Here is a 26,808-nt window from a genome sequence, read left to right on the forward strand (position 1 = left end):
TCTGTATCTAATTTTAATTTTATTTATCCTAGATTTAAAGCCAGGGAGGTCCGTCAAAGATGTCTTTATTTTAAAGAAGCCGCATCTTTGGCTCGGAATCAATACCAAAATCCTTAAGGGAAGGTCAAAATCTTTGGATCCAAGTAAACTTTTTTTTGAGTGTTCTTAAGCTTGTTCTGCTTTGATCGAAACATGATTGCTGTCCAGGACTACAATCAGCTGTGTGAAAGTCTTGGTTAAACTTTTCTATAAATTCTACTTTTCACATCAAAATTTCCAGAAAGAAGGCGAGCGAACTAATGTTGCGCTACTCGAACTGTTACAGCCATCGTCTCCATAAATATTACAGATATAATGGGTTGCAGTTAAAAAAAAAAACATTTGAAAATGTAGCGATTTCTTTTTCATTATTTTCACTCATTTTAGAACAGTTGTAACACCATATGGTATGACACGATCCATTTCCCGTAGCCCTAAGGGAAATGGATCAACCCCACGATCGGTACAGGACTAGTACCTGGTGTGTTTGGACCAGTCCCAGTCCCACTTTAACATGGATTTGTCATTGGCGGGACAGGACTTGAACTCATTCCAAAGGACACGGAACAACTTAGTAGGACTACCCCATAGACAGGTCCTCATGAGCCAGTCTGGGACAAACTCTTAGGAACCTATTTCATTTTAAGCATCCGAATCGCACCAGAAAGCACAAGATTTTCTAATATGTTGAACAATAGATAATTTTGATTGTTGTATTTTAGTAGAAGTGTAGATACACACACAAAAATATTTTTTTGCTTCAATCACGAAATCCATTGATCCAATTAAATTTTTAATTGAAATGTCTTCATCAACAGAAATGATAGTATCAATTAAAAAAAAAATAATTGACACTCAATTAAAGAATTAATTGATCTAATTAAAAAATTAATTGATACTATTAATTTGTGTGATTGATTTTTATTTCAATTAAAAAATTTGATGATTCAATAAAATTTTTAATTGAATATTTTTTAAAAATCAATTAAGATTTTAATTGGAAAAATTTTCGTGAAATTTTTTTCTGTGTACAATTCGATTTAATATCAAGAGAGTATAGAAATCAATAAATTATATGCAAATTTAAAAAATGTGATAAACTGGAGCATTGATACTAGTCCTGTGATAGGTCCATTCGTGTCAATTTGCACCAATTTCCCGTAGGGTGGAAATAGACTAGGTTAGGTTAGGTTAGGTTATGTGGCAGCCCGATGTATCAGGCTCACTTAGACTATTCAGTCCATTGTGATACCACAGTGGTGGAGATAGACTAACCACGCCGAAAAAAGTAAATTTCTTTATAGGAAGAATAAACTAACTCGTACGAAAATTGAACTAAATTGTAATCCTCATTTTGAGATTTTAAAACTAGGAAAATTCAATGCCCTTTTTAACTGCCGTTCACGAAACTACACCCTCTCATAGAAGAAAAAATGAACTAAAAACATGTATATACGGCCGTAAGTTCCGCCAGACCGAATCTTATGCACCCTCCACCATGGATTGCGTAGAAACTTCTACGAAAGACTGTCATCCACAATCGAATTACTTGGGTTGTGGTATCTTAAAACTTCTTAACATCATTTTCTAAATTGTGAATTAGTCCTTACGTGGTATATATTAGACAAAAAAGTTATGTATAGGTAAGACTACAAATAATTACGAATCGATATGGACTTTTACACGGTACGTAGAGAGTCATAATTGAAGTATGGGGGTCGCTTATATGGGGGGCTATATACAATTATGAACTTGATATGGACCAATTTTTGAGTGATTTATCTGAGGACTATATATAACTATAGGCCGATATGGACCTAGTTAGGCATGGTTGTTAACGGCCATATACTAGCACAATGTAACAAATTTAAACTGACTCGGATGAAATTTGCTCCTCCAAGAGGCTCCAAAACCAAATCTCGGGATAGGTTTATATGGGGGCTATATACATACAAAAAAAAATTCTGATTCAATCACGAAATTAATTGATCCAATTAATTTTTAATTGAAATGTCTTCAATCACAGAAATGATATTATCGATTAAAAAATTAAATGAAGGTCAATTAAAAAATTAATTGATACTATTATTTTTGTGATTGATTTTTGATTCAATTAAACAATTTGTTGAATCAATTAAATTTTTAATTGAATATTTTTTAAAACTCAATTAAAATTTTAATTGGAAAAATTTTTGTGAAATTTTTTTGTGCGTATGATTATGGACTGGTATGGACCACTTTTGGCATGATTCTTAAATATCATATATTACCACCACGTACCAAATTTCAACAAAATCGGATGAATTTTGCTTCTCCAAAAGGCACCGGAGATCAAATCTGGGGATCGCTTTATATGGGGGCTATATATAATTATGGACTGATATCAACCAAGTCCTGCATGGTTGTTGGATACCATATACTAACATCACGTACCAAATTTCAACTGAATCGAATAAATTTTGCACTTCCAAGGGGCTCGGGAGGTCAAATCTGGGGATCGGTTTATATGGGGCCTATATATAATTATGGACCGATTTCGACCAATTTTTGCATGGGTGTTTGAGGCCATATATTAATACCACGTACCAAATTTCAACTGAATCAGATCAATTTTGGTCTTCCAAGAGGCTCCTGAGGTCTTATCTGGTGATCGTTTTATATGGCGGCTATATATAATTATGGACCGATGTGGATAGATTTTTGCATGGTCATTAGAGACCATATACTAACACCATATACCAAATTTCAGCCGGATCGGATGAAATTTGCTTCTCTTAGAGGCTCCGCAAGCCAAATCGGGGGATCGGTTTATATGGGGGCTATATATAATTATGGACCGATGGGGATAGATTTTTTACATGGTCATTAGAGACCATATACTCACACCATGTACCAAATTTCAGCCGGATCGGATGAAATTTGCTTCTCTTAGAGGCTCCGCAAGCCAAATCGGGGGATCGGTTTATATGGCGGCTATATATTATTATTGACCAATGTGGACCAATTTTTGCATGGTGTTTAGAGACCATATACTAACACCATGTACCAAATTTCCGCCGGATCGGATGAAATTTGCTTCTCTTAGAGGCTCCACAAGCCAAATCGGGGGATCGGTTTATATGGGGACTATATGTAATTATGGACCTATGTGGACCAATTTTTGCACGATTGTTAGATACAATATACTAACACCATGTACCAAATTTCCGCCGGATCGGATGAAATTTGCTTCTCTTAGAGGATTCGCATGCATTTATATGGGGGCTATACGTAAAAGTGGACCGATATGGTCCATTTGCAATACCATCCGACCTACATCAATAACAACTACTTGTGCCAAGTTTCAATAGCTTGTTGCATTCGGAAGTTAGCGTGATTTCAACAGACGGACGGACATGCTCAGATCGACTCAGAATTTCACCACGACCCAGAATATATATACTTTATGGGGTCTTAGAGCAATATTTTGATGTGTTACAAACGGAATGACAAAGTTAATATACCCCTATCCTATTGTGGAGGGTATAAAATGAAAGTGAAGAAAAAATCATTGGCGCCAAATGACCATTCTAATAATACAGCAGTTTAATCTTATTATTTTTGGGAATCGTACGAAAAATTTATTTTGCTTTAGTTCATATTGAACTTATGTGTACGGTCATTGAACTTTACACCCACGTTTAGTTCATAAAATGTTTGAGATATATTTAATAAACCTAAGATTTCATTAAGCTGTGAAAAATTTCGAAATAAAATAAAAACATTTTACTACAAACAAATATTTTCTTTTGCCATAAAAATATGTTAAATTTAGCGTTAGTTTAACTACATTTTTGCGGAACATCTTTAGACAAAATTTGGAAATATTTTTTCGACTACTCAACTTGTGGGATATCCGAGGCAAGAAATTCAGTGAGTTTGTTTGAATTTTTCAGGATCAATATTGAATCCCAAAAATATAAGGATTATATTGTTTTTCTCTTATCATACACGAGGTAGTATAAGTTCCCTGTAGGAAATATCAATAGTGAAACAGTACTGACTTACTATTGACTGTGTCGCCAGTACTACAGACCAAATATACCCCAGACAATGTAAAATTCTATTGACATTTAACATGTACTTGTCATTGAGAATGAACTGCTGACACAAGAACTACTGACTAGGTCGAACTTTTGGAACCATATGGAGACATTGGAACCACTGAATCAGTAGTCCACAAAATTGTTCAGAATTTCTTTAAATTGGTAAATTTTACCAAAAATGCGTCCATCATGAACTTCGTATGTCACTAAAGACATTCTTGCAATTTTGAACCCCAAGTTTTTTCCTTCAAACTACAAAATTTTCTTTAACATGTGAAAAAAAACTTAGTTATGTCTAATAAATTTTCTTGAATTTGTCGAAAAATATTTACTTATTTTTATGACATCGGGGTGATGCCAACGTTTGTAATACTTTTTAGTTAAAATTTTCTACAAATATTAAAACTTTTCTAAAATTAACCGAAATTTTTCTCCTTGGTGGGTTCACTGTTTTTTCAGTGTATATCTGAAAATGTTGAAAAATGTTATGGGTCTTGGTTTCCTGCACACTAGAAACCAAATTTACTTAAATTCAAAGATTTTGACCTTCTCTTAAGGATTTGGTTATCGATCAAAAGATGTTGCTTCTTTAAAATAAAGAAATTTTTTAGAGAGCTATCTAGCTTTAGATTTAGGTTCTATAAAGCTAAAATTAGGATGCATATCTCATTCTTTGAATTTTCTTTCTCTTATTGCTATATTACGAATGCTACCCATGTCCAATATTTATTAAAATCCAATTATAATAGAATAGACAATAGACAAGTTTTCTTAATTTCAAAAAAAAAAATTAAACCAAAGATGCAAAATCCTCAAAATAAGATATATGAAGCCTTTTTAAATTTAATCCAAAAAAATCAGTATCTTAATTTTTTTTTTTTACTTTAAGGAAAATTTCAAAAAATTAGTGTCCTAAATTTAAAGAAAACAATTTTTAAAGGAAAGGATTATGGAATTATGATCTTTATTTTGATTAAAATGTCTTAATTTTAAAGAAATTTCGCCTTATTATTGTGTATATTGCATGTCATAAAATTAAGGTTGCATAGTCTTTCATATTAGGCCAGTATTTATTGACAATAGAGTAAATAAATTTATAATTAAATTTGGAACGTCAAAACATTTAAGACACAATTCTCTTTTAATTTAAGTTTTGCGTACTTGATTCTACGAAACAAATTCGAACATAATCTTTTTTTACACTGAAAAAAATATTGTCGTGCAGCCGAAGATTTCAAGTAGAAAACGTCTTTCAAATGAAGTATTGAAAAACATAATTTTTTTTCGAACGCTTTTTTACTATGTATCAGACTATTTCATTAATTTTGAAGATTGGTTTTCTGAATTATTATAGCCAAATTGACCTTAGTCAAGCAAAGTTTTCTTCCACGTTATGCTACCCATTTTTATGTCAAATCACATAACCTTAAAGACAGAACTATTTCATTGAAAAGTTTAACGACTATTGGACAATGAAAAAACGTTATATCAGATAAATGCGTCTTCAATGCTAAGCAAAACTCGGATTCGTATTTTAAAGACATGAAATCTTTGGCCTGACGATAGTATTTGTTTTTTTTTTTGTATAAACCGGTTTAAAGAATTGATTTCTACGGTATTGAGATGATTTAATTTACTCCCAATTTGATTTTAATATGAAATTCATATGTAATTTATAACTTCAGTCAGTCTTGAGTCATTGTAGATTCACAATCTGATATAGTTCTTATATGAACTGATCTCCCGATTAACGAAAATGATACATATGGCGCCCATTTATGTTCCCCAAACAATCATTTTTTCTTTCAATTTGTTATATTTAATATATGTAAATATATATTTTTACTAATATAAACATTTTTATTACACTATTTTCTTTATAGGACAAAGTGTGCCAAATAAAGCAACGCTCAATGGGGGGACAACGTGTACCAACGGTTCTATTGGGCCAGAAGGGCCCGAAGCGACAGAGACCGACTCATCAGGGACCGGGGGGATGCGGAAGTCGTTGGAGAGGAAGGGCTCAGCGCCGAACGACGCTGTTCACCTCCAGAGACGGGTGGGACTCTTCAGTGGGGTGGCTTTAATTGTCGGGACTATGATAGGTAAGTACACACACACACACAAAAAAAATATTTTTTATGTTCAATCACGAAATTAATTATTCCAATTAATTTTTTATTGAAATGTCTTCAATAACAGAAATGATATTATCAATTAAAAAAATTAATTGAAAGTCAATTACAAAATTAATTGATACAATTAAAAACTAAATTGATATTATTAATTTTTGTGATTGTTTTTTGTTTGTTGAATCAATTCAATTTTTTAATGAACATTTTTTAAAACTCAATTAAGACTTTAATTGGAAAAATTTTCGTGAAATATTTAATTATTTTTTTTTTTAACCTAACCTAACCTATGGATATTTTATAATCAGAGCGAAACAAATATTTTAAATCTTACTAACTAATTAGCGAACAAACGAATAGTTAACCAAATAAACTACACAGAAAAGTGAACTCTTTTATGGGAAGAATCAACTACCTGTGGATCATCATAAAAATATTTTAAATCTTGATAATATACGGCCGTAAGTTCGGCCAGGCCGAATCTTATGTAACATACCCTCCACCATGGATTGCGTAGAAACTTCTACTGAAGCCTGTCATCCACAATCGAATTACTTGGGTTACGGTAACACTTGCCGATGGCAAGGTATCTTAAAAAATCCTTAACACCGTCTTCTAAATTGTAAGTTAGTCCATACGGGAGATATATTTATTAAACAAAACAAAATTTTCTATAGAAATAAAATTTTGACAAAATTATCTATAGAAATAAAATTTTGATAAAATTTTCTATTGAAATAAAATTTTGACAAAATTTTCTATGGAAATAAAATTTTGACAAAATTTTCTACAGAAATAAAATTTTGACAAAACTTTCTATAGTAATAAAATTTTGACAAAACTTTCTATAGAAATAAAATTTTGGTAGATTATTTTTGGCGATATGGACCAATTTTTGTATGATTGGCCATTGGCTATATATAACCATACACCGATATGGACCAATTTTTGTATGGCTGTTAGCGGCCATATACTAGCGCAATGTACCAAATTTCAACCGAATCGGATGAATTATACTCCTCCAAGAGGTTCCGGAGGTCAAATCTGGGGATCGGTTTATATGGGGGCTATATATAATTATGGACCGATATGGACCAATTTTTGCATGGTTGTTATAGACCATATACTAACACCACATACCAAATTTCAACCGGGTCGGATGAATTTTGCTCCTCTAAGAGGCTCCGGAGGTCAAATCTGGGGATCGGTTTATATGGGGGCTATATATAATTATGGACCGATATGGACCAATTTATGCATGGTTGTTATAGACCATATACTAACACCACATACTAAATTTCAACCGGATCGGATGAATTTTGCTCCAAATCCCCCATATAATGCGGCCCAAATCTAGGGGTTGCTTTATATGGGGGCTATACGTAAAAGTGGTCCGAAATGGCCCATTTGCAATATCATCCGGCCTACATCAATAACAACTACTTATGTCAAGTTTCAAGTTGATTGCTTGTTTCGTTCGGATGTTAACGTGATTTCAACAGACGGACGGACGGGTATAAAAAGAATAACGAAACTAAGTACACAGAAAAAAAAGCATACTCGGTTCCAAAGATTTTGTCTTTACTTTAAAAAAATTGGTATTGATTCCGAGCCAAAGAAGCGGAGAATACAAGTAAGGATACTTTTAAGACACAATTCTTTTTATACCCTCCATCATAGGATGGGGGTATATTAACTTTGTCATTCCGTTTGTAACACATCGAAATATTGCTCTAAGACCCCATAAAGTATATATATTCTGGGTCGTGGTGAAATTCTGAGTCGATCTAAGCATGTCCGTCCGTCCGTCCGTCCGTCTGTTGAAATCACGCTAACTTCCGAACGGAACAAGCTATCGACTTGAAACTTGGCACAAGTAGTTGTTATCGATGTAGGTCCGATGGTATTGAAAATGGGCCATATCGGTCCACTTTTACGTATAGCCCCCATATAAAGGGACCCTCAGATTTGGCTTGTGGAGCCTCTAACAGAAGCATATTTTATCCGATCCGGCTGAAATTTGGTATATGGTGTTGGTATATGGTCTCTAACAACCATGCAGAAATTGGTCCACATCGGTCCATAATTATATATAGTCCTCATATAAACCGATCCCCAGATTTGGCTTGCGGAGCCTCAAAGAGAAGCAAATTTCATCCGATCCGGCTGAAATTTGGTACATGGTGTTGGTATATGGTCTCTAACAACCGTGCAAAAATTGGTTCACATCGGTCAATAATTATATATAGCCCCCATATAAACCGATCCCCAGATTTGGCTTGCGGAGCCTCTAAGAGAAGCAAATTTCATCCGATCCGGCTGAAATTTGGTACATGATGTTGGTATATGGTCTTTAACTACCGTGCAAAAATTGGTCCACATCGGTCCATAATTATATATAGCCCCCATATAAACCGGTCCCCAGATTTGGCTTGCGAAGTCTCCAAGAGAAGCAAATTTCATCCAATCCGGTTGTAGTTTGAAACATGGTGTTAGTATATGATCTTTAACAACCGTGCCAGAATTGGTCCATATCGGTCCGTAATTATATATAGCCCCCATATAAAACGTTCTCCAGATTTGACCTCCGAAGCCTCTTGGAGGAGCAAAATTCGTCCGATCCGGTTCAAATTAGGAACGTGGTGTTAGTATATGGTCGCTAACAACCATACCAAAATTGGTCCAATCACACAAAAATTGGTCCATATCGGTTCATAATAAAATTTTCATCATTGTCAAAATTTTATTTCTATAGAAAATTTTGTTCAAATTTTATTCGGTTCATAATCATGGTTGCCACTCGAGCCAAAAATAATCTACCAAGATTTTATTTCTATAGAAAATTTTGTCAAAAGTTTATTTCTATAGAAAATTTTGTTAAAATTTTATTTCTGTAGAAATTTTTGTCAAAATTTTCTTTCTATAGAAAATTTTGTTAAAATTTTATTTCTGTAGAAATTTTTGTCAAAATTTTCTTTCTATAGAAAATTTTGTGAAAATTTTATTTCTATAGAAAATTTTGTGAAAATTTTATTTCTATAGAAAATTTTGTTAAAATTTTATTTCTGTAGAAAATTTTGTCAAAATTTTATGTCTACTTTGTCAAACTGAATTATATACGTATTGGATCGATCTTTTTTGATTTAATATATACCACGTATGGACTTACATACAATTTAGAAGATGGTGTTAGGAGGTTTTAAGATACCTTTCCATCGGCAAGCGTTACCGCAACTTAAGTAATTCGATTCTGGATGGCAGTGTTTAGAAGAAGATTCTACGCAATCCATGATGGAGGGTACATAAGCTTCGGCCTGGCCGAACTTACGGCCGTATATACTTGTTTAAATTTAGGTTTTGTGTACTTGCTTCTAGGAAGCAAATTTTAATTTTTCGCTTTCTCAGCTTTTTTTCTTCATATGCTATCAAAGTCCTTTAAAAACGAGTTAACGGCAACTTTATTTTCCAAATTAGGACTCGACTTCCAGTAGAAATTATGTTATGTTTGAAGTAAAAAACTTCTTTAAAAAAAAATTTTGAAAAACATGTCCTATATTTGAACGATTTTTTGCTTTGTAGTCAAGATGCAAAAAGGCAACAAATTTAAAGACAATTTCATTAAATTTAAAGAATTTTTCTGAATTATTAAAGTCAAGTTGACCTTAGCCTATAAATTTTTTCTTTCATCTTAAGATACCCATTTTTAAGTCAAATCACTTAATTATAAGGACAATACGACTTCATTGAAATGTTTATCGACTTTTGGACAAGGAAAATAACTTTATTTTAGAGAAATGCGTCTTCAATGCTAAGCAAAATTTGTATTCGTATTTTAAAGACATGAAATCTTTGACCTCAGGACAATATTTTTTTCAGTGTACGCAATCCATGGTGGAGGGTACATAAGCTTCGGCCTGGCCGAACTTACGGCCGTACATACTTGTCCTTCTTTTTTTACCCTACACCATAGGATGGGGGTATACTAACTTTGTCATACCTTTTATAACCCATCAAAATATTGGTCTCAGACCCCATAAAGTATATATATATTCTGGGTCCTGGTGAAATTCTGAGTCAAGCTAGCGATGTCCGTCCGTCCGGCTGTCCTTCCATCTGCACGCAAAAAAAATAATTCTTTCCTCCCAAACGAAATTTTAGACAAACAAAGTTCGTTTCTCATTTGCTTTTCGCTGTAAGGAAGTTTCTTTGGAAGAAAAGTATATACTGTTTGTGATAAACGTTTATTCTTTTCCAGGATGTAAAAACAATTTCATAAAGACTAACTCAAAAAAAAAAAACATTGTTTTCTTGCTAATTGCATTTTCCCTCACATCTTTCTCACATCCACGAGGTTTTTTAGTTCTTAACACCTTTTTCTGTAATACAAACAATGTAGAAGAAATTATACGATTTTATAAATTTTTAATTTTTTTTACCTTTCGCCTGGACGGTAAGCCAACACTCTAACCACTGAGCTATGTACCTGTTATGGTCATCAATAGATAATTATCCATATAAGTTATATTTATATAGCATAGCTTGCGGCGCCCACGAGCCGAATAAACAAAGTTTATTTAACAGAAACAAACAGTTAGTTTGTCACCGTGGAGCAGTGGTTGCTACGTCTGACTTGCATGCCAAGGGTCGTGGGTTCGATCCCTGCTTCGACCAAAGTTTTTTTTTTTTGTTTTTTTTTTTTTTTTTTAATATATTCCAGATATGTTCGGATGATTCCGAAAAAATGTTGAACATTACATTGTACTATATTAAATTTTGAACTGTAAAATGTGTCTTATTAAAGACCTAAATTCACAAAAGAACAGTGTTTGATATAAATGAAATGGACTGTGTTGTTGTTTCAAAAATAATTTTTTTTATTGAAAAAATAAAAATTTTGTAACAAACGAATTTTTTTGGTGATAAAAGTTTAAAATTTTCGAAGCAATTCAAAAAACTCTAACAAAAGAAAAACGTTTTCGGTACACGTTTTCCAAATGTTTTTTTTCTTTGCGTGAACTTACGGCCGTACATACTTGTCCTTCTTTTTTTTACCCTACACCATAGGATGGGGGTATACTAACTTTGTCATACCGTTTATAACCCATCAAAATATTGGTCTCAGACCCCATAAAGTATATATATATATTCTGGGTCCTGGTGAAATTCTGAGTCAAGCTAGCGATGTCCGTCCGTCCGGCTGTCCTTCCATCTGTGTCAATCACGTTAACTTCCAAACGAAACAACCGCGCCAAAATTGGTTCTTATCGGTCCACGATTATATACAACACTTATACACTCAAAAAAAAAAGTGATCCTTCTATTTCACCAAAGACAATTTAAGTTTATTTTAGTTCATGGAATTATTATGACTGGACAAAGTTTCCTTTAGTCAAATATTTTTTTTTCGTATACTAAATGAACTAAAGAACGGGAAAATTATACACAAATAAAGCATAAAAATTTACGAAATTCGTACTTCTCACAAAATCATTCATTATTTCTCTAAATTTTTAAATTTTACTACAAATGCGCCCATCTTGAACTTCGTATGCCACTAAAGACATTCTTGCCATTTTGAACTCAATTTTTTTTCCTTCAAACTACTAAACTTTCTTTAACAAAAAAAAAAAAAAACAATAATTATGTCTAATAAATGTTCTTGAATTTGTTCAAAAACATTTACTTTTTTGCAATAACAGCGTGATGTCAGCGTTTGTAATACTGTTTAGTTAAATTTTTCTAAAACTTATTTAAATTTTATAAAATTAACCAAAATGTTTCTTCTTAGTGGGTTCACTGTTTTTCAATGTATAAACCGATCCCCAGATTTGATTGATATTTGATACGTGGTGTTAGTTAGTATATGGTCCCTAATATTTATGCAAAAATTTGTCCATATCGGTCCATAATTATATATAGCCCCCATATAAACCGATTTGGCTTGCGGAGCCTCTAAGAGAAGCAAATTTCATCCGATCCGGTTGAAATTAGGTACATGGTGTCAGCATATGATCTCTAACAACCACTCAAAAATTGGTCCATATCTGTCCATAATTATGTATAGCCCCCATATAAACCGATCCCCCGATTTGGCTTGCGGGGCCTCTAAGAGAAGCAAATTTCATCCGAACCGGCTGAAATTTGGTACATGGTGTTAGTATATGGTCTCTAACAACCATGCAGAAATTGGTCCATATCGGTCCATAATTATATATAGTCCCTATATAAACCGATCCCCAGATTTGACCTCCGGAGCCTCATGGAAGAGCAAAATTCAACCGATTCGGTTGAAATTTGGTACGTGGTGTTAGTATATGGCCTCAAACACCCATGCAAAATTTGGTCGAAATCGGTCCATAATTATATATAGCCTCCATATAAACCGATCCCCAGGTTTGACCTCCGGAGCCCCTTGGAAGAGCAAAATTCATCCGATTCGGTTGAAATTTGGTACGTGATGTTAGTATATGATATTTAACAACCATGCCAAAAGTGGTCCATATCAGTCCATAATCATATATAGCCCCCATATAAACCGATGCCGAGATTTGGTTTTTGAGCCACTTGGAGGAGCAAATTTTACCCGAGTCAGTTGAAATTTGGTACATTGTGCTAGTATATGGCCGTTAACAACCATGCCTAGCTAGGTCCATATAGGTCTATAGTTATATATAGCCTTCAGATAGTTATATATAGTTCTTAGAACATATAAAAAATACGATTTTTTTGAAACATGAGGAATTTTAAACTCTGGCATTTTAAATTGTATGTTAGCCCTCTGATAAATAGATCCCCAATCACACAAAAATTTGTCCATATCAAGTTCATAATTGTATATAGCCCACATATAAGGGACCCCCATATTTCAATTCTGGTTCTCTACGTACCGTGCAAAAGTCCATATCGATTCGTAATTATTTGTGGACTTACCTATACATACCTTTATTGTCTAATATATACCACGTATGGACTAACTCACAATTTAGAAAACGATGTTAAGAAGTTTTAAGATACCACAACCCAAGAATTTCGATTGGGAATGACAGTCTTTCGTAGAAGTTTCTACGCAATCCATGGTGGAGGGTACATAAGATTCGGCCTGGCCGAACTTACAGCCATATATACTTGTTGTAATTTTGAATGCACGTATACTGCATCTGATGTATAAACAAAGACTCTTGGTCGCGTTTGATAAAAAAATGCCATTTTCAGAGCGTATATTCTTGCTATTATTCGGAAAATCTTCATAAAATACTTTCAATAATTTTATGTATGCAAAGTGATCTAAAATCTATAATTCGCCTATAATATCTCTATTGTATGTAGAAAAGTTTAAAATTTTACAATCAGGTAATGGAGATTTTTGGAAAATTCTATGTCCAAATATGAGGACACCCTTTTATCTAAAAAGTGTCAGTTCTTTTTATTTAGTAGTTACTGTGTTTATAAAAACCCATAAAATCAATGTTTGTCCGGCAATAGTTTTAGCATGGTGCTATTGAAACATGTTTGAGGTGATCATATTCCTTCTCTGGGTGTATGATATGATGTAATTTCGTGAATTGCATTTAAAAGGTACAGCTGGGCATTAAATCTGCCTGGTTTTAACAACGTTTTGTGGAAATCTTAAATATGGAGTACAATTTAGTTCAATTTTCGCAGGAGGTAGTTCATTCTTCCTATTAAACTGTTTACTTTTTTCTGAGCACAGTTTAGTTAAAACTTCCAAAAATTTATCAAAATTTTCATGGTGGGTTCACTGTTTTTTTTTTTTAATGCAAGTGAATATTATGATTATATTAGTTTTTTTTCGGTGCACATATAAAAAACAAATATATTCTACAGCTTATATTAATCGTGAAATAAATTACATTTATGTTTGCCTTCTCTTCTCTAGGGTCTGGAATATTTGTGTCACCTTCTGGTCTACTAGCTAGAACTGGTTCCGTTGGTGTTAGCTTTATAATATGGCTTGCCTGTGGTGTGCTCTCCCTGATGGGTAAGTAAACGATATTCTCGTAAATCCATTAAATAATCTCATACAAAAACATACGAACAAGGATAATTATATCCTGCCATATTGCAATAACCGAAACTGGAAATGGCTAATGAAAACTCACCGACAAACAAAATGTAGAACAAACTAATCAACAGGTATCATTATGACACAGCACAACATTTAGGGGACGACAGCACTTTAGTGTATTTTGTGTTTGTGTTTTTGTTTTATTGTAAACAACCCCCAATGGAGGTCATGTGAAGCAAATAATCTTTGAATTTTATATACGAGTATGCAGGCATTCAAACAAGTGTATTTCTGTTTTGCAAACGGGGTACTACCACCATATTGCATTCAGAGGAATGATGTAGAGATGCCATTGGAAGAATAATTTTGTCAACTACACTCAAAAAAAAGTGAACCCTATATTTCACTAAAGCTGATTTAATTGTCTTTTAGTTCATGGAATTATTACGTTTTAAGAAAGTTTCCATGCCATCAACAATTTTTTGCGTACGTAAGTTAACTTAACTAAAGCAGAAGAAAAAATTATACACAATTGAAGTATAAAGATGAACTAAATTCGTGTCTCCCACAAAATAGTTCAGAATTCCTTAATATTTGTAAATTTTACCAATAATGCGTCCATCATGAACTTCGTATGGCACTAAAGACATTTTTGCAATTTTGAACTCCAATTTTTTCCTTCAAACTACGAAATTTTCTTTAATAAATGAAAAATAATAATTTTGTCTAATAAATCTTCTTAAATTTGTCGAAAATTTTTTACTTGTTTTTGCGAAATCAGCGCGATATCTGCGTTTATAATACAGTTTAGTTAAAATTTTCTACAATTAATCAATTTTTTCTACAATTAACTAAAATTTTCTTTCTTGGTGGGTTCACTGTTTTTTCAGTGTATACCATAGCTAATATAAAAATGCACTAATGGACTATACAGACGGACAAGATGATATTCTTTATTTTAACTACCCAGGAAGTTCTTTTCATTCAATTTTTTTAACTTGTTTTTTTCATACTTTTAATGGGTAATTTTATTTTTTTTATACCCTCCACCATAGGATGGGGGTATATTAACTTTGTCATTCCGTTTGTAACACATCGAAATATTGCTCTAAGACCCCATAAAGTATATATATTCTGGGTCGTGGTGAAATTCTGAGTCGATCTGAGCATGTCCGTCCGTCCGTTTTGAAATCACGTTAACTTCCGAACGAAACAAGCTATCGACTTGAAACTTGGCACAAGTAGTTGTTATTGATGTAGGTCGGATGGTATTGCAAATGGGCGATATCGGTCCACTTTTACGTACAGCCCCCATATAAAGGGATTTGGCTTGCAGACCCTCTAAGAGAAGCAAATTTCATCCAATTTGGTACAGGGTGTTTGTATATGGTCTTTAACAACCATGCAAAAATTGGTCCACATCGGTCCATAATTATATATAGCCCCCATATAAACCGATCCCCCGATTTGGCTTTCTGAGCCTCTAAGAGAAGCAAATTTCATCCGATCCGGCTGAAATTTGGTACATGGTGTTAGTATATGGTCTTTAAAAACCATGCAAAAATTGGTCCACATCGGTCAATAATTATATATAGCCCCCATATAAACCGATCCCCCGATTTAGCTTGCGGAGCCTTTAAGAGAAGCAAATGTCATTCGATCAGCCTGGAATTTGGTACGTGGTTTTAGTATATGGTCTCTAACAACCATGCAAAAATTGGTCCACATAGGTCCATAATTATATATAGCCCCCATATAAACCGATCCCCAGATTTGGCTTGCGGAGTCTCAAAGAGAAGCCAATTTCATCCGATCCGGCTGAAATTTGGTACATGGTGTTAGTATATGGCCTCTAACAACCATGCAAAAATTGGTCCATATCGGTCAACTTTTACGTATAGCCCCCATATAAACGGACCCCCAAATTTGGCTTGCGATTTCTCTAAGAGAAGCAAATTTCATCCGATCCGGCTGAAATTTGGTACATGGTGTTGGTATATGTTCTCTAATGACCAATGAAAAATTGGTCCATATCGGGCCATAATTATATATAGCCCCCATATAAACCGATCCCCAGATTTGGCTTGCGGAGTCTCAAAGAGAAGCCAATTTCATCCGATCCGGCTGAAATTTGGTACATGGTGTTAGTATATGGTCTCTAACAACCATGCAAAAATTGGTTTATATCGGTCCATAATTACATATAGCCCCCATATAAACCGATCCCCCGATTTGGCTTGCGAAACCTCTAAGAGAACCAAATTTCATCCGATCAGGCTGAAATTTGGTACATGGTGTTGGTATATGTTCTCTAATGACCAATGAAAAATTGGTCCATATCGGGCCATAATTATATATAGCCCCCATATAAGCCGATCCCCAGATTTGACCTCCGGAGCCTCTTCGAAGAGCAAAATTCATCCGATCCGGTTGAAATTTGGTACGTGGTGTTAGTACATGGTCTCTAACAACCATGCAAGAATTGGTCCATATCGGTCCATAATTATATATAGCCCCCATAAAAATCGATCCCCAGATTTGTCCTCCGGAGTCTCTTGGAGGAGCAAAATTCATCCGATCAGTTTGAAATTTGGTTGAAATCACACAAAAATATGGACCAATTTTCGGTTCATAATCATGGTTGCCACTCGAGCCAAAAATAATCTACCAAAATTTTATTTTTATAGAAAACATTGTCAAAATGTTATTTCTATAGAAAATGTTGTCAAATTTTTATTTCTATAGAAAATTTTGTCAAAATTTTATTTCTATAGAAAATTTTGTCAAAATTTTATTTCTATAGAAAATTTTGTCCAAATTTTACTTTTATAGAAAATGTTGTCAAAATTTTATTTCTATAGAAACTTTAAACTTAATTATATACGTATTTAATCGGCCTTTTTTAGTTTAATATATACCACGTATGGACTATGTGGTATATATTACGGTGTTAGGAAGTTTTACCTTGCCATCGGCTTCAGTATAAGTTTCTACGCAATCCATGGTGGAGGGTACATAAGCTTCGGCCGGGCCGAACTTACGGCTGTATATACTTGTTTTTTTCATACTTTTAATGGGTAATTTTTTTTTTGTTGTTTCAAGTAGGTTAAAAACAGAGTAAGAATTCATAAAATGGTAGAAATCATTTAAATTTTGTCGACAAAAAAGCTAAATCCAATCTAAAAAAAATTCTGAATTTTTGAAAATATTTGAGCTCAAACATTTCAGACAAGCGTTAGAATCCATTAAAAATTATAAAAATTATTTATTTAACAAAATATCACAGAATTTTTTAATTTACATCCAAAACATTAAATTCGGATCACACCTAAAGAAGTGATGCAAATTCAGTGCATCGACTATTGAAATGGAGGACTTCCGTCCTATGACAAGCCCATGTTAAATTCATCGCTTCTGCGTCAATTTTGCACCACTTCCGGATCCAAAAAGAACATTTTCATTACTTTTTTGGCGACGCTGTTTTTTTTTTGCTGGGTAGCAAATAATAATATTTTTTGAGTATACGACATCTCTACATATGAATGTCCCATGAAGAAACTCAAATAAATTTCATTTGTCTTGCTCATCGTAATTTAAACAAAGCTTGACAGTTACATTCTATAATAATCACAAACAAAAAGTACCACGAATTAAGCACGTCCCCTATCCATAAACTATCGGTTATAACCTGTTGCTTTAGAAATTGTAATAGACGCCACCAAATCCATCTACCTTGTCTATACTCAGCGATGGGAATGTTGTATTTTAGTACATACAAAAAATTTTTGGCTTTAAGCCAATAATTTTTTTTTTATTTGAGCATTCTATACGACAACCAAAATGGTCTGAATACATATTCTTATATACATAAAAAAAATATATATATTTATGTCTGAGAAGGTGCATATATACAGCTATGTATATATATCTTCAAATACAAACAATAGAGATATGCGATATACTAAAAATTTTAAATGGCATTAAATTCGCACCTCATGAACTATAATATTTATTTTATGGAAATTAATCCCTGTCTTCTTATTGTCTATGCATTTTAGATTTTAATGATCCATTTAGGTTCATTGAAATGCTCTTGCCTATAAGGGAGTGAACAAACTCAAATTATGACAATAGAAGCTGAAAAGCTTAAAACGAGATGACAATTAATTTAAAAAATTATTACAAAGTATAGTGAATAGCTTGTGTCAAATTTGTAGTCGATTGGAGTAAAACTGCGATCTAGACTTTCACAGGCAGACGGACATGGCTATATCGACTCAGGGACCGATCCTGAGCAATATTGCCAAATACCCCATATGTCTATTTCGTCTCCTTCTGGGTGTTGCAAACATAGGCACTAACTTATAATACCCTGTTCCACAATGTGGCACAGGGTATAATTAAATAATATTTGGACATAAACATAAAAAATGTTTGGCGATGTCTCACTAACATGGCAAGCGCATAGCCAAAACGAATGTACTTATACAAGCACAGTTTTCCACAACGCAAGAAATTTCACAGCAACCACCAATTGATCACATTTGATTCTCTCGCTGTGTTGATATCTATCGTCAACTCTCTTGGTTTCCATTTCTACTTATTTTCTCTCTCTCTCTCTTAATAATATCGCAAATAAATACATGTTTACATCCATGCATATTATATTTTTGAAACATTGATATCCCAAACATTCCAATATATTAACATATGTGTCCCAAACGTTTTATACTAGTTTAGGATCATTACATTTTTGCACTTAATTATATTGCGTTTAAAAAGTTCAGTCCAAACACACAATTTACTTACATCGGAACCTATGAAAAACATAATTATATTGCGTTTAAAAAGTTCAGTCCAAACACACAATTTACTTACATCGGAACCTATGAAAAACATATATTATACCCTCCATCATAGGATGGGGGTATATTAACTTTGTCATTCCGTTTGGAACACATCGAAATATTGCTCTAAGACCCCATAAAGTATATATATTCTGGGTCGTGGTGAAATTCTGAGTCGATCTAAGCATGTCCGTCCGTCCGTCCGTCCGTCCGTCCGTCCGTCTGTTGAAATCACGCTAACTTCCGAACGAAACAAGCTATCGACTTGAAACTTGGCACAAGTAGTTGTTATCGATGTAGGTCGGACGGTATTGAAAATGGGCCATATCGGTCCACTTTTACGTATAGCCCCCATATAAAGGGACCCTCAGATTTGGCTTGTGGAGCCTCTAACAGAAGCATATTTCATCCGATCGGGCTGAAATTTGGTATATGGTGTTGGTATATGGTCTCTAACAACCATGCAAAAATTGATCCACATCGGTCTATAATTATATATAGCCCCCATATAAACCGATCCCCAGATTTGGCTTGTGGAGCCTCTAAGAGAAGCATATTTCATCCGATCCGGCTGAAATTTGGTACATGGTGTTGGTAGATGGTCTCTAACAATCATGCAAAAATTGGTTCACATCGGTCCATAATTATATATAGCCCCCATATAAACTGATCCCCAGATTTGGCTTGTGGAGCCTCTAAGAGAAGCATATTTTATCCGATCCAGCTGAAATTTGGTACATGGTGTTGGTATATGGTCTCTAACAACCATGCAAAAATTGGTCCACATCGGTCCATAATTATATATAGCCCCCATATAAACCGATCCCCAGATGTGGCTTGTGGAGCTTCTAAGAGAAGCATATTTCATCCGATCCGGCTGAAATTTGGTACATGGTGTTGGTATATGGTCTCTAACAATCATGCAAAAATTGGTTCACATCGGTCCATAATTATATATAGCCCCCATATAAACCGACCCCCAGATTTGGCTTGTGGAGCCTCTAAGAGAAGCAAATTTCATCCGATCCAGCTGAAATTTGGTACATGGTGTTGGTAGATGGTCTCTAACAATCGTGCAAAAATTAGTCCATATCGGTCCATAATTATATATAGCCCCCATATAAACCGATCCCCAGATTTGGCTAGCGGAGCCTCAAAGAGAAGCAAATTTCATCCGATCCGGCTGAAATTTGGTACATGATGTTGGTATATGGTGTCTAACAACCATGCAAAAATTGGTCCACATCGGTCCATACTTATATATAGACCCCATATAAACCGATCTCCAGATTTGGCTTGCGAAGCCTCAAAGAGAAGCAAATTTCATCCGATCCAGTTGTAATTTTGAACATGGTGTTAGTATATGATATTTAACAACCGTGCCAGAATTGGTCCATATCGGTCCATAATTATATATAGCCCCCATATAAAACGTTCTCCAGATTTGACCTCCGGAGCCTCTTGGAGGAGCAAAATTCATCCGATCCGGTTCAAATTAGGAACGTGGTGTTAGCATATGGTCGCTAACAACCATACAACAATTGGTCCAATCACACAAAAATTGGTCCATATCGGTTCATAATCATGGTTGCCACTAGAGCCAAAAATAATCTACCAAAATTTTATTTCTATAGAAAATTTTGTCAAAAGTCTATTTCTATAGAAAATTTTGTTAAAATTTTATTTCTGTAGAAATTTTTGTCAAAATTTTCTTTCTATAGAAAATTTTGTCAAAATTTTTATTTCTATAGAAAATTTTATTTCTATAGAAAATTTTGTTAAAATTTTATTTCTGTAGAAAATTTTGTCAAAATTTTATGTCTACTTTGTCAAACTGAATTATATACGTATTGGATCGATCTTTTTTGATTTAATATATACCACGTATGGACTTACACACAATTTAGAAGATGGTGTTAGGAGGTTTTAAGATACCTTGCACGCGTTACCGCAACTTAAGTAATTCGATTGTGGATGGCAGTGTTTAGAAGAAGTTTCTACGCAATCCATGATGGAGGGTACATAAGCTTCGGCCTGGCCGAACTTACGGCCGTATATACTTGTTTTCAATTCATATTCTTGAATTGGAGTCTGAATTTTCCTTAATACCTTTTTAAAGGACTCTGATAGCACATGAAGAAAAAACCAAATAAAACGAATAAATTCAAAATTGTTTTTAATATCAAGATATCGAAACTCAAATTTAAAAGAGAATTGTGTCTTAAATGTATTCTTCCACACCCAAAAAAACGGGGCGCTAAAGCCAACTGAACTTTTTTTATAGTTCATGAAGATTAGTTGATTTTAGTTAGATTTTGCACAATATGACCAAATGTTCCTTATTTGAATAATTTTTAGCTAACTTTAATGACGTCAACTAAAAACAAGAAAAAATGTTTTATACAAATATAGTGCACAATTTTACTAAAAAATAAATTAGTTCATATTTTACTAAAATGGCAGAAGTTTGCTTAAATTGAGTTCATAAGTCTCTTAAATGAGTGAATTTTACTAAAATTGTACCTGTCTTGAACTTCATACAACGCTAAAGATATTTTAACAATTTTTAAATCCAATTTTTTCTTTCAACATATGAAATTTTCTTAAACACCAGAAAAAATTAATAATTTTTAATAAATTTTCTTTAATTTGACAAAAACTATAAACTTACTTGTAACATGTTGCAATTAGAAAACTATTTCAGTTAAAATTTTCAAAAATAAACCCACATTTTCTTCCATGGTTGGTTCACTTTTTTTTGGGTGCACAAATTCTCCGCTTCTTTGGCTCAGAATCAATAACAAAATCATTAGCATAAATATAAAATCTTTGGAACCGGGCGAGTTTTTTTTTCAGTGAATATATGAGCTATATGTCAACCAAACTTAGAGCCGTTTTAACTTGTATTCAAATCGAAATTGAACTACGACAGTTTCAATTGGCTTCGCTATGCTTTAACAGAAACTGCAAATAATTGAAGAATATTCAGCAGTTATTTTCCTAACTGACATCCGAGTATATAGATAGTTCATTAGCTAACTTAGCCATCAGAATGATCAAACGATCTCGTTGGATTTGAGGAATCCATACTAGAGATTACATTGAGATAGATCAGATTTTTTTTTTAAAGCGGCAAACAAAGAATTTTGTCAACTAAAATAGGATGTTATTTATTTTATTTTGTTTAACTTTGAATTTTTTGTAATTCTCTTTTTTTTCGATGACATTGCTTTTGCTTATAGACATGAAGATCATGACAAAATACATTGCCAATAAATAACCCAAATTAAGACTAATTTGGCAAAAATAATTTATCTTTGGCCGTTGAAAAGAAATTGAAAGTTGATCGACAAAAAGAAAAAAAAACACACACAAAGAACAATGAACACCCACAATTTTAAAGGTTAAATAAATTCAAGCAAAATAAACGAAATTTTTGGTAAATGAACATTTCGAGTGGGCGCGAGGGGAGTGGTAAATAATTCAATTTTCATTCTTACACGGCGCTTGATGACGAAAGTATCACCACGAAATTGTCTTAGTAATCTAATGAGCAATTTGTCAGATGTTTTATCTCGCTTACATATTTACATGAATAAACGAGCGCATGTAAGTGCATAAGTACGTAGTTTGTATAAGAATCTAAAAGAATTCTTGTGATTTTTTTTCATCACCTATTCTTGTTGCCAAGTTCATGCATTAAAAGAACACGGGTGACGACGATACACTCGTAAGCGTTTTTCATATAAATTAAAAAGATAAATGGAATAAAAGATATAATCAAATTAATTGAATATGATGTGACGCTACCAAATCCTGTGGCCGCCAATGTATCAAAATTTTTATTCATTCAATTTATGGAATCTCCGTACACACGTAGAAATACATTATTTAAGTGTTCCAAAATTGTCGTTTGTAAAAATGGGACCGACTAAAGTGTTTTTTTTAATAAAGTTTTCTTACATCGGCTTGTGTGTGCCGAACAATGGGGTCTATAAATAGAACTTCTGGACTGTAGGCGTTGCTTGTGCGTTGATGGCTATAGCAATAATTATCTGTTGATGACAATGAGACCTACGTGGCCCAGTGAATAGTGTGTTTGTTCAGAAAACGTCTGGACGAAGGTAAAATTTATAAAATCGAAAAACTTCTTCTACGTTGGTTGTATTACAGAAATTAGTTCTGAGAACTAAAAGAATTACGTGAAAGTGAGAAATATATGAGGGAGGATGTTATTAACCAGATTTTTTTGTTAGTCTTTAGTAAACTTTTGAAAAAAGTTGGCAACCCTGTGAGTGAGCGAACGTATTTTTAGTGACTTTCCGAGCGCAGTGAGAAAATAACAAAATTTAATAAATTTTATTAAATATTTTACTTGAACTATAAATTCGCTGAGAAAGTATAAGAAAAGGTCATCTCAAATCTGTTAAAATATAGCAATGACATGTCGTAGAAGTCTCACAGCAATGAAATTGATTTGTGAGCAATGTAAGCTGGAGATAAATGAAAATAAAGATGGATTTATAGAGTGCGACAAGTGTGGTAAAGCTCTTCATTCTGAGTGAACAAAGCTCAACAAAGGTCAATTTGCCTATTTGCTGAAAAATACAGACATCACGTTTACTTGTCATTTTTGAGAGTCGGTTGGAGGTGGCGAAGAGGGAGTAAAAAGCGAGTTGAAAGAGATGAGAATACAATTGACTGATATACAAGAAACCATGCGATTTATGTCTAAACAATATGATGACATACTGAAGGGAGTATCAGAAAATAAGAAGAAGATTTCAATTATTGTAAAGGAGAATATCTTGTCAAAGAAAGAGATCTCTAACCTTAACAAGACTGTGAAAACTCTTAATGATTTTCGAATAAGAAACGATTGCGTACTCAGTGGGTTGGCTGTTGATGATGGAGTTACTGCTGTGGTGAATTTTGCCAAAAGCTTCAATGTTGATATTAAGCGTGACAACATAGATGAAGTTTTTTTTGTATCCAACAACAAAGCCGATACTCATAAGAAGAAAGCTATAATAAAATTCTTTAATAAGTCAACAAGAGATGCTTTTATGGGTGTAAAGCCAAAATTGAAAGCGGATGAGAAAATGAAAAAATTATTTATTAATGAATATGTGAGCAAGGATACTTTGGAGTTGCTAAATTACGCTAAATCAATTAAAAAAGTTGGATTCCAACATGTTTTTGTAAAGAATGGGAAAGTTTTCTACAAACGGAGCGACATATCCAAAATGCAAGTTATTCATTCGTCGGAAGATGTCGATCATATTTTGTTGAGTGCCACTACCTCTAAGCCATGGGAGCGCAATAAAACCAACAAGTATATACAGCACTAAGTTCGGCCGGGCCGAATCTTAAATACCCACCACCATGAACTAAATATTAGGGTTTCCTTTGAAATTTCAGGAGGGCTTGAGGAATTGAGGACACTTCCCGAAGATAAATATAAAGATTTCACCTTTGAGGACTATATCAGATTCTGGATTTATAAGAACCATTGTGGTTTGAGTTTTAGAGGAATTTTCTTGCACACTTACAAGAGATGTTAATATCTCTTGTAAGTGTGCAAGAAAATTATAAAATAACGTCTTGACTTGAAACCTTAAATCTGTAGATTTTCACCCGAGAAGTAAAATCTGGAAAGTTTACATTGAGTTTCAAGCAATTTTCATGATCAGTGCGCCTTCTATACCTCTAGATTTCCAATTTCAAACAAATTGGATAAAAACTACGGTTTCTATAAGTCCAAGACCCCAAATCGGGAGGTCGTTTTATATGGGGACCATACCAAAACATGGACCGATACTCACAATTTTTGGCACACGTATTTGTGGTCCTACAATACCTCCAGATTTCCAATTTCAGGTAAATTGAATAAAATCTGCGGTTTCTATAAGCCCAAGAAGTAAAATCGGGAGATCGGTCTACATGGGGGCTATACCAAAATATGGACCGATACTCACAATTTTTGGCACACGTATTTGTGGTCCTACAATACCTCTAGATTTCCAATTTCAGGTAAATTGAATAAAAACTGTGGTTTCTATAAGCCCAAGAAGTAAAATCGGGAGATCAGTCTATATGGGGGCTATACCAAAACATGGACCGATACTCACCATTTTCGGCACACCTCTTTATGGTCCTAAAATACCTCTAGATTTCCAATTTCAAACAAATTGGATAAAAAATGCGGCTTCTATAAGCCCAAGATCCCAAATCGGGAGGTCGTTTTATATGGGGACCATACCAAAACATGGACCGATACTCACAATTTTTGGCACACCTCTTTGTGGTCATAAAGTACCTCTAGATTTCATATTTCAGGCAAATTGGATAAAAACTACGATTTCTATAAGCCCAAGACCCCAAATCGGGAGGTCGGTTTATATGGGGACTATATCAAAACCTGGACCGATATAGCCCATCTTCGAACTTGACCTGCCTGCAGACAAAAGACGAGTTTGTGCAAAATTTCAGCACGATTGCTTCATTATTGAAGACTGTAGCGTGATTACAACAGATAGACAGACAGACAGACGGACATCGTTATATCGTCTTAGAATTTCTCCCTGATCAAGAATATATATACTTTATATAGTCGGAAATCGATATTTCGATGTGTTACAAACGGAATGACAAACTTATTATACCCCCGTCACCATTCTATGGTGGTGGGTATAAAAATAAAAGAGTAGTAGAAGTTCTTAATGATGATGATGATGATGTACATAACTATGTCTCACCTAACTAGTTGAATGCCTTTTTATGTAGTTATATATTCTTTTAGTGTATTAATAATATTAATTTAATGAATACAAATCAATATTTTCATAATATCTCAGAGTACAATCAAAATGCAAGTCGAGTTAATTACAAATGTTTAAGTATCTTATCGATTAATGTTAGAAGTATTTCAGCTATTGTTAAATTTAATTAGTTCAAATCAATGATTGCTTCGTTTTCGACTATTCCTGACATCATTTCTGTACAGGAAACTTGGTTTCGTGAGGAACTTTTGGAAGTTTACAACATACTCGGTTATACGGCGGTTCACTGTTGTCGTCATGACGGTTTTGGCGGAACCTCTTTATACATCAATGATAAATTTAAATTTTCAGTTGATTTTTGTATGAGTTCTAACATTTTGGATGTAGTGGGAGTCTCTTTTAGGAACATTTGGATAGGATCAAGGCCTTTGAAAATTATTTCATACTACCGTTTCCAGAAATGTCTAGAATCAAGTTTTATTTTCAGTCTTGAGGAATTGTTGCACAATAGTGGTAATTGTATGATTTTTCTTCTTGGTGATTCTAATATTGATCAGTATAAAACTGAGGACTTTAGTGAGATTCGAAGAACACTTTTGAATTATGATTGCCATAGTTGCCATAACCTAATAACTCGTCCAAGTTCATCTACCTCTTTGATCACTGTAGGTTCTATCGAGTGTAGTTTTTCTGATCACAATATGTTGTTTTGTAGGATTAAAACAGTTCATGAGCCACGGCGATTTGTTAAGAAATCCAAATTTGTGTGTGATATATCCAAGGTCAAACGGTGTTTAGAGAGTAATATGGAAAATTTGAACTTGTGCGATGGGGCTAACTACACCCAGAGTTTCCTTGACATATTGACTACTTCTGTGAACTGTGCGACATATGAAA

General features: G+C 33.7%; 1 protein-coding gene across 3 annotated transcripts in view; it reads left to right on the forward strand.

Moving 5' to 3' along the window:
- Positions 1 to 26,808, forward strand: part of sbm (L-type amino acid transporter sobremesa) — a 132,897-nt gene that overhangs the window by 86,936 nt on the left and 19,153 nt on the right. For all 3 annotated transcript variants that reach the window (XM_075298752.1, XM_075298753.1, XM_075298751.1), the window contains exons 2-3: positions 6,008 to 6,229; positions 14,154 to 14,255. In XM_075298752.1, the coding sequence (XP_075154867.1) occupies positions 6,008 to 6,229; positions 14,154 to 14,255 (324 nt within the window). The remainder of the gene's footprint in view (positions 1 to 6,007; positions 6,230 to 14,153; positions 14,256 to 26,808) is intronic.

Source organism: Haematobia irritans, chromosome 3 (assembly GCF_050003625.1).
Source record: "Haematobia irritans isolate KBUSLIRL chromosome 3, ASM5000362v1, whole genome shotgun sequence".
Lineage (NCBI taxonomy): Eukaryota > Metazoa > Arthropoda > Insecta > Diptera > Muscidae > Haematobia > Haematobia irritans.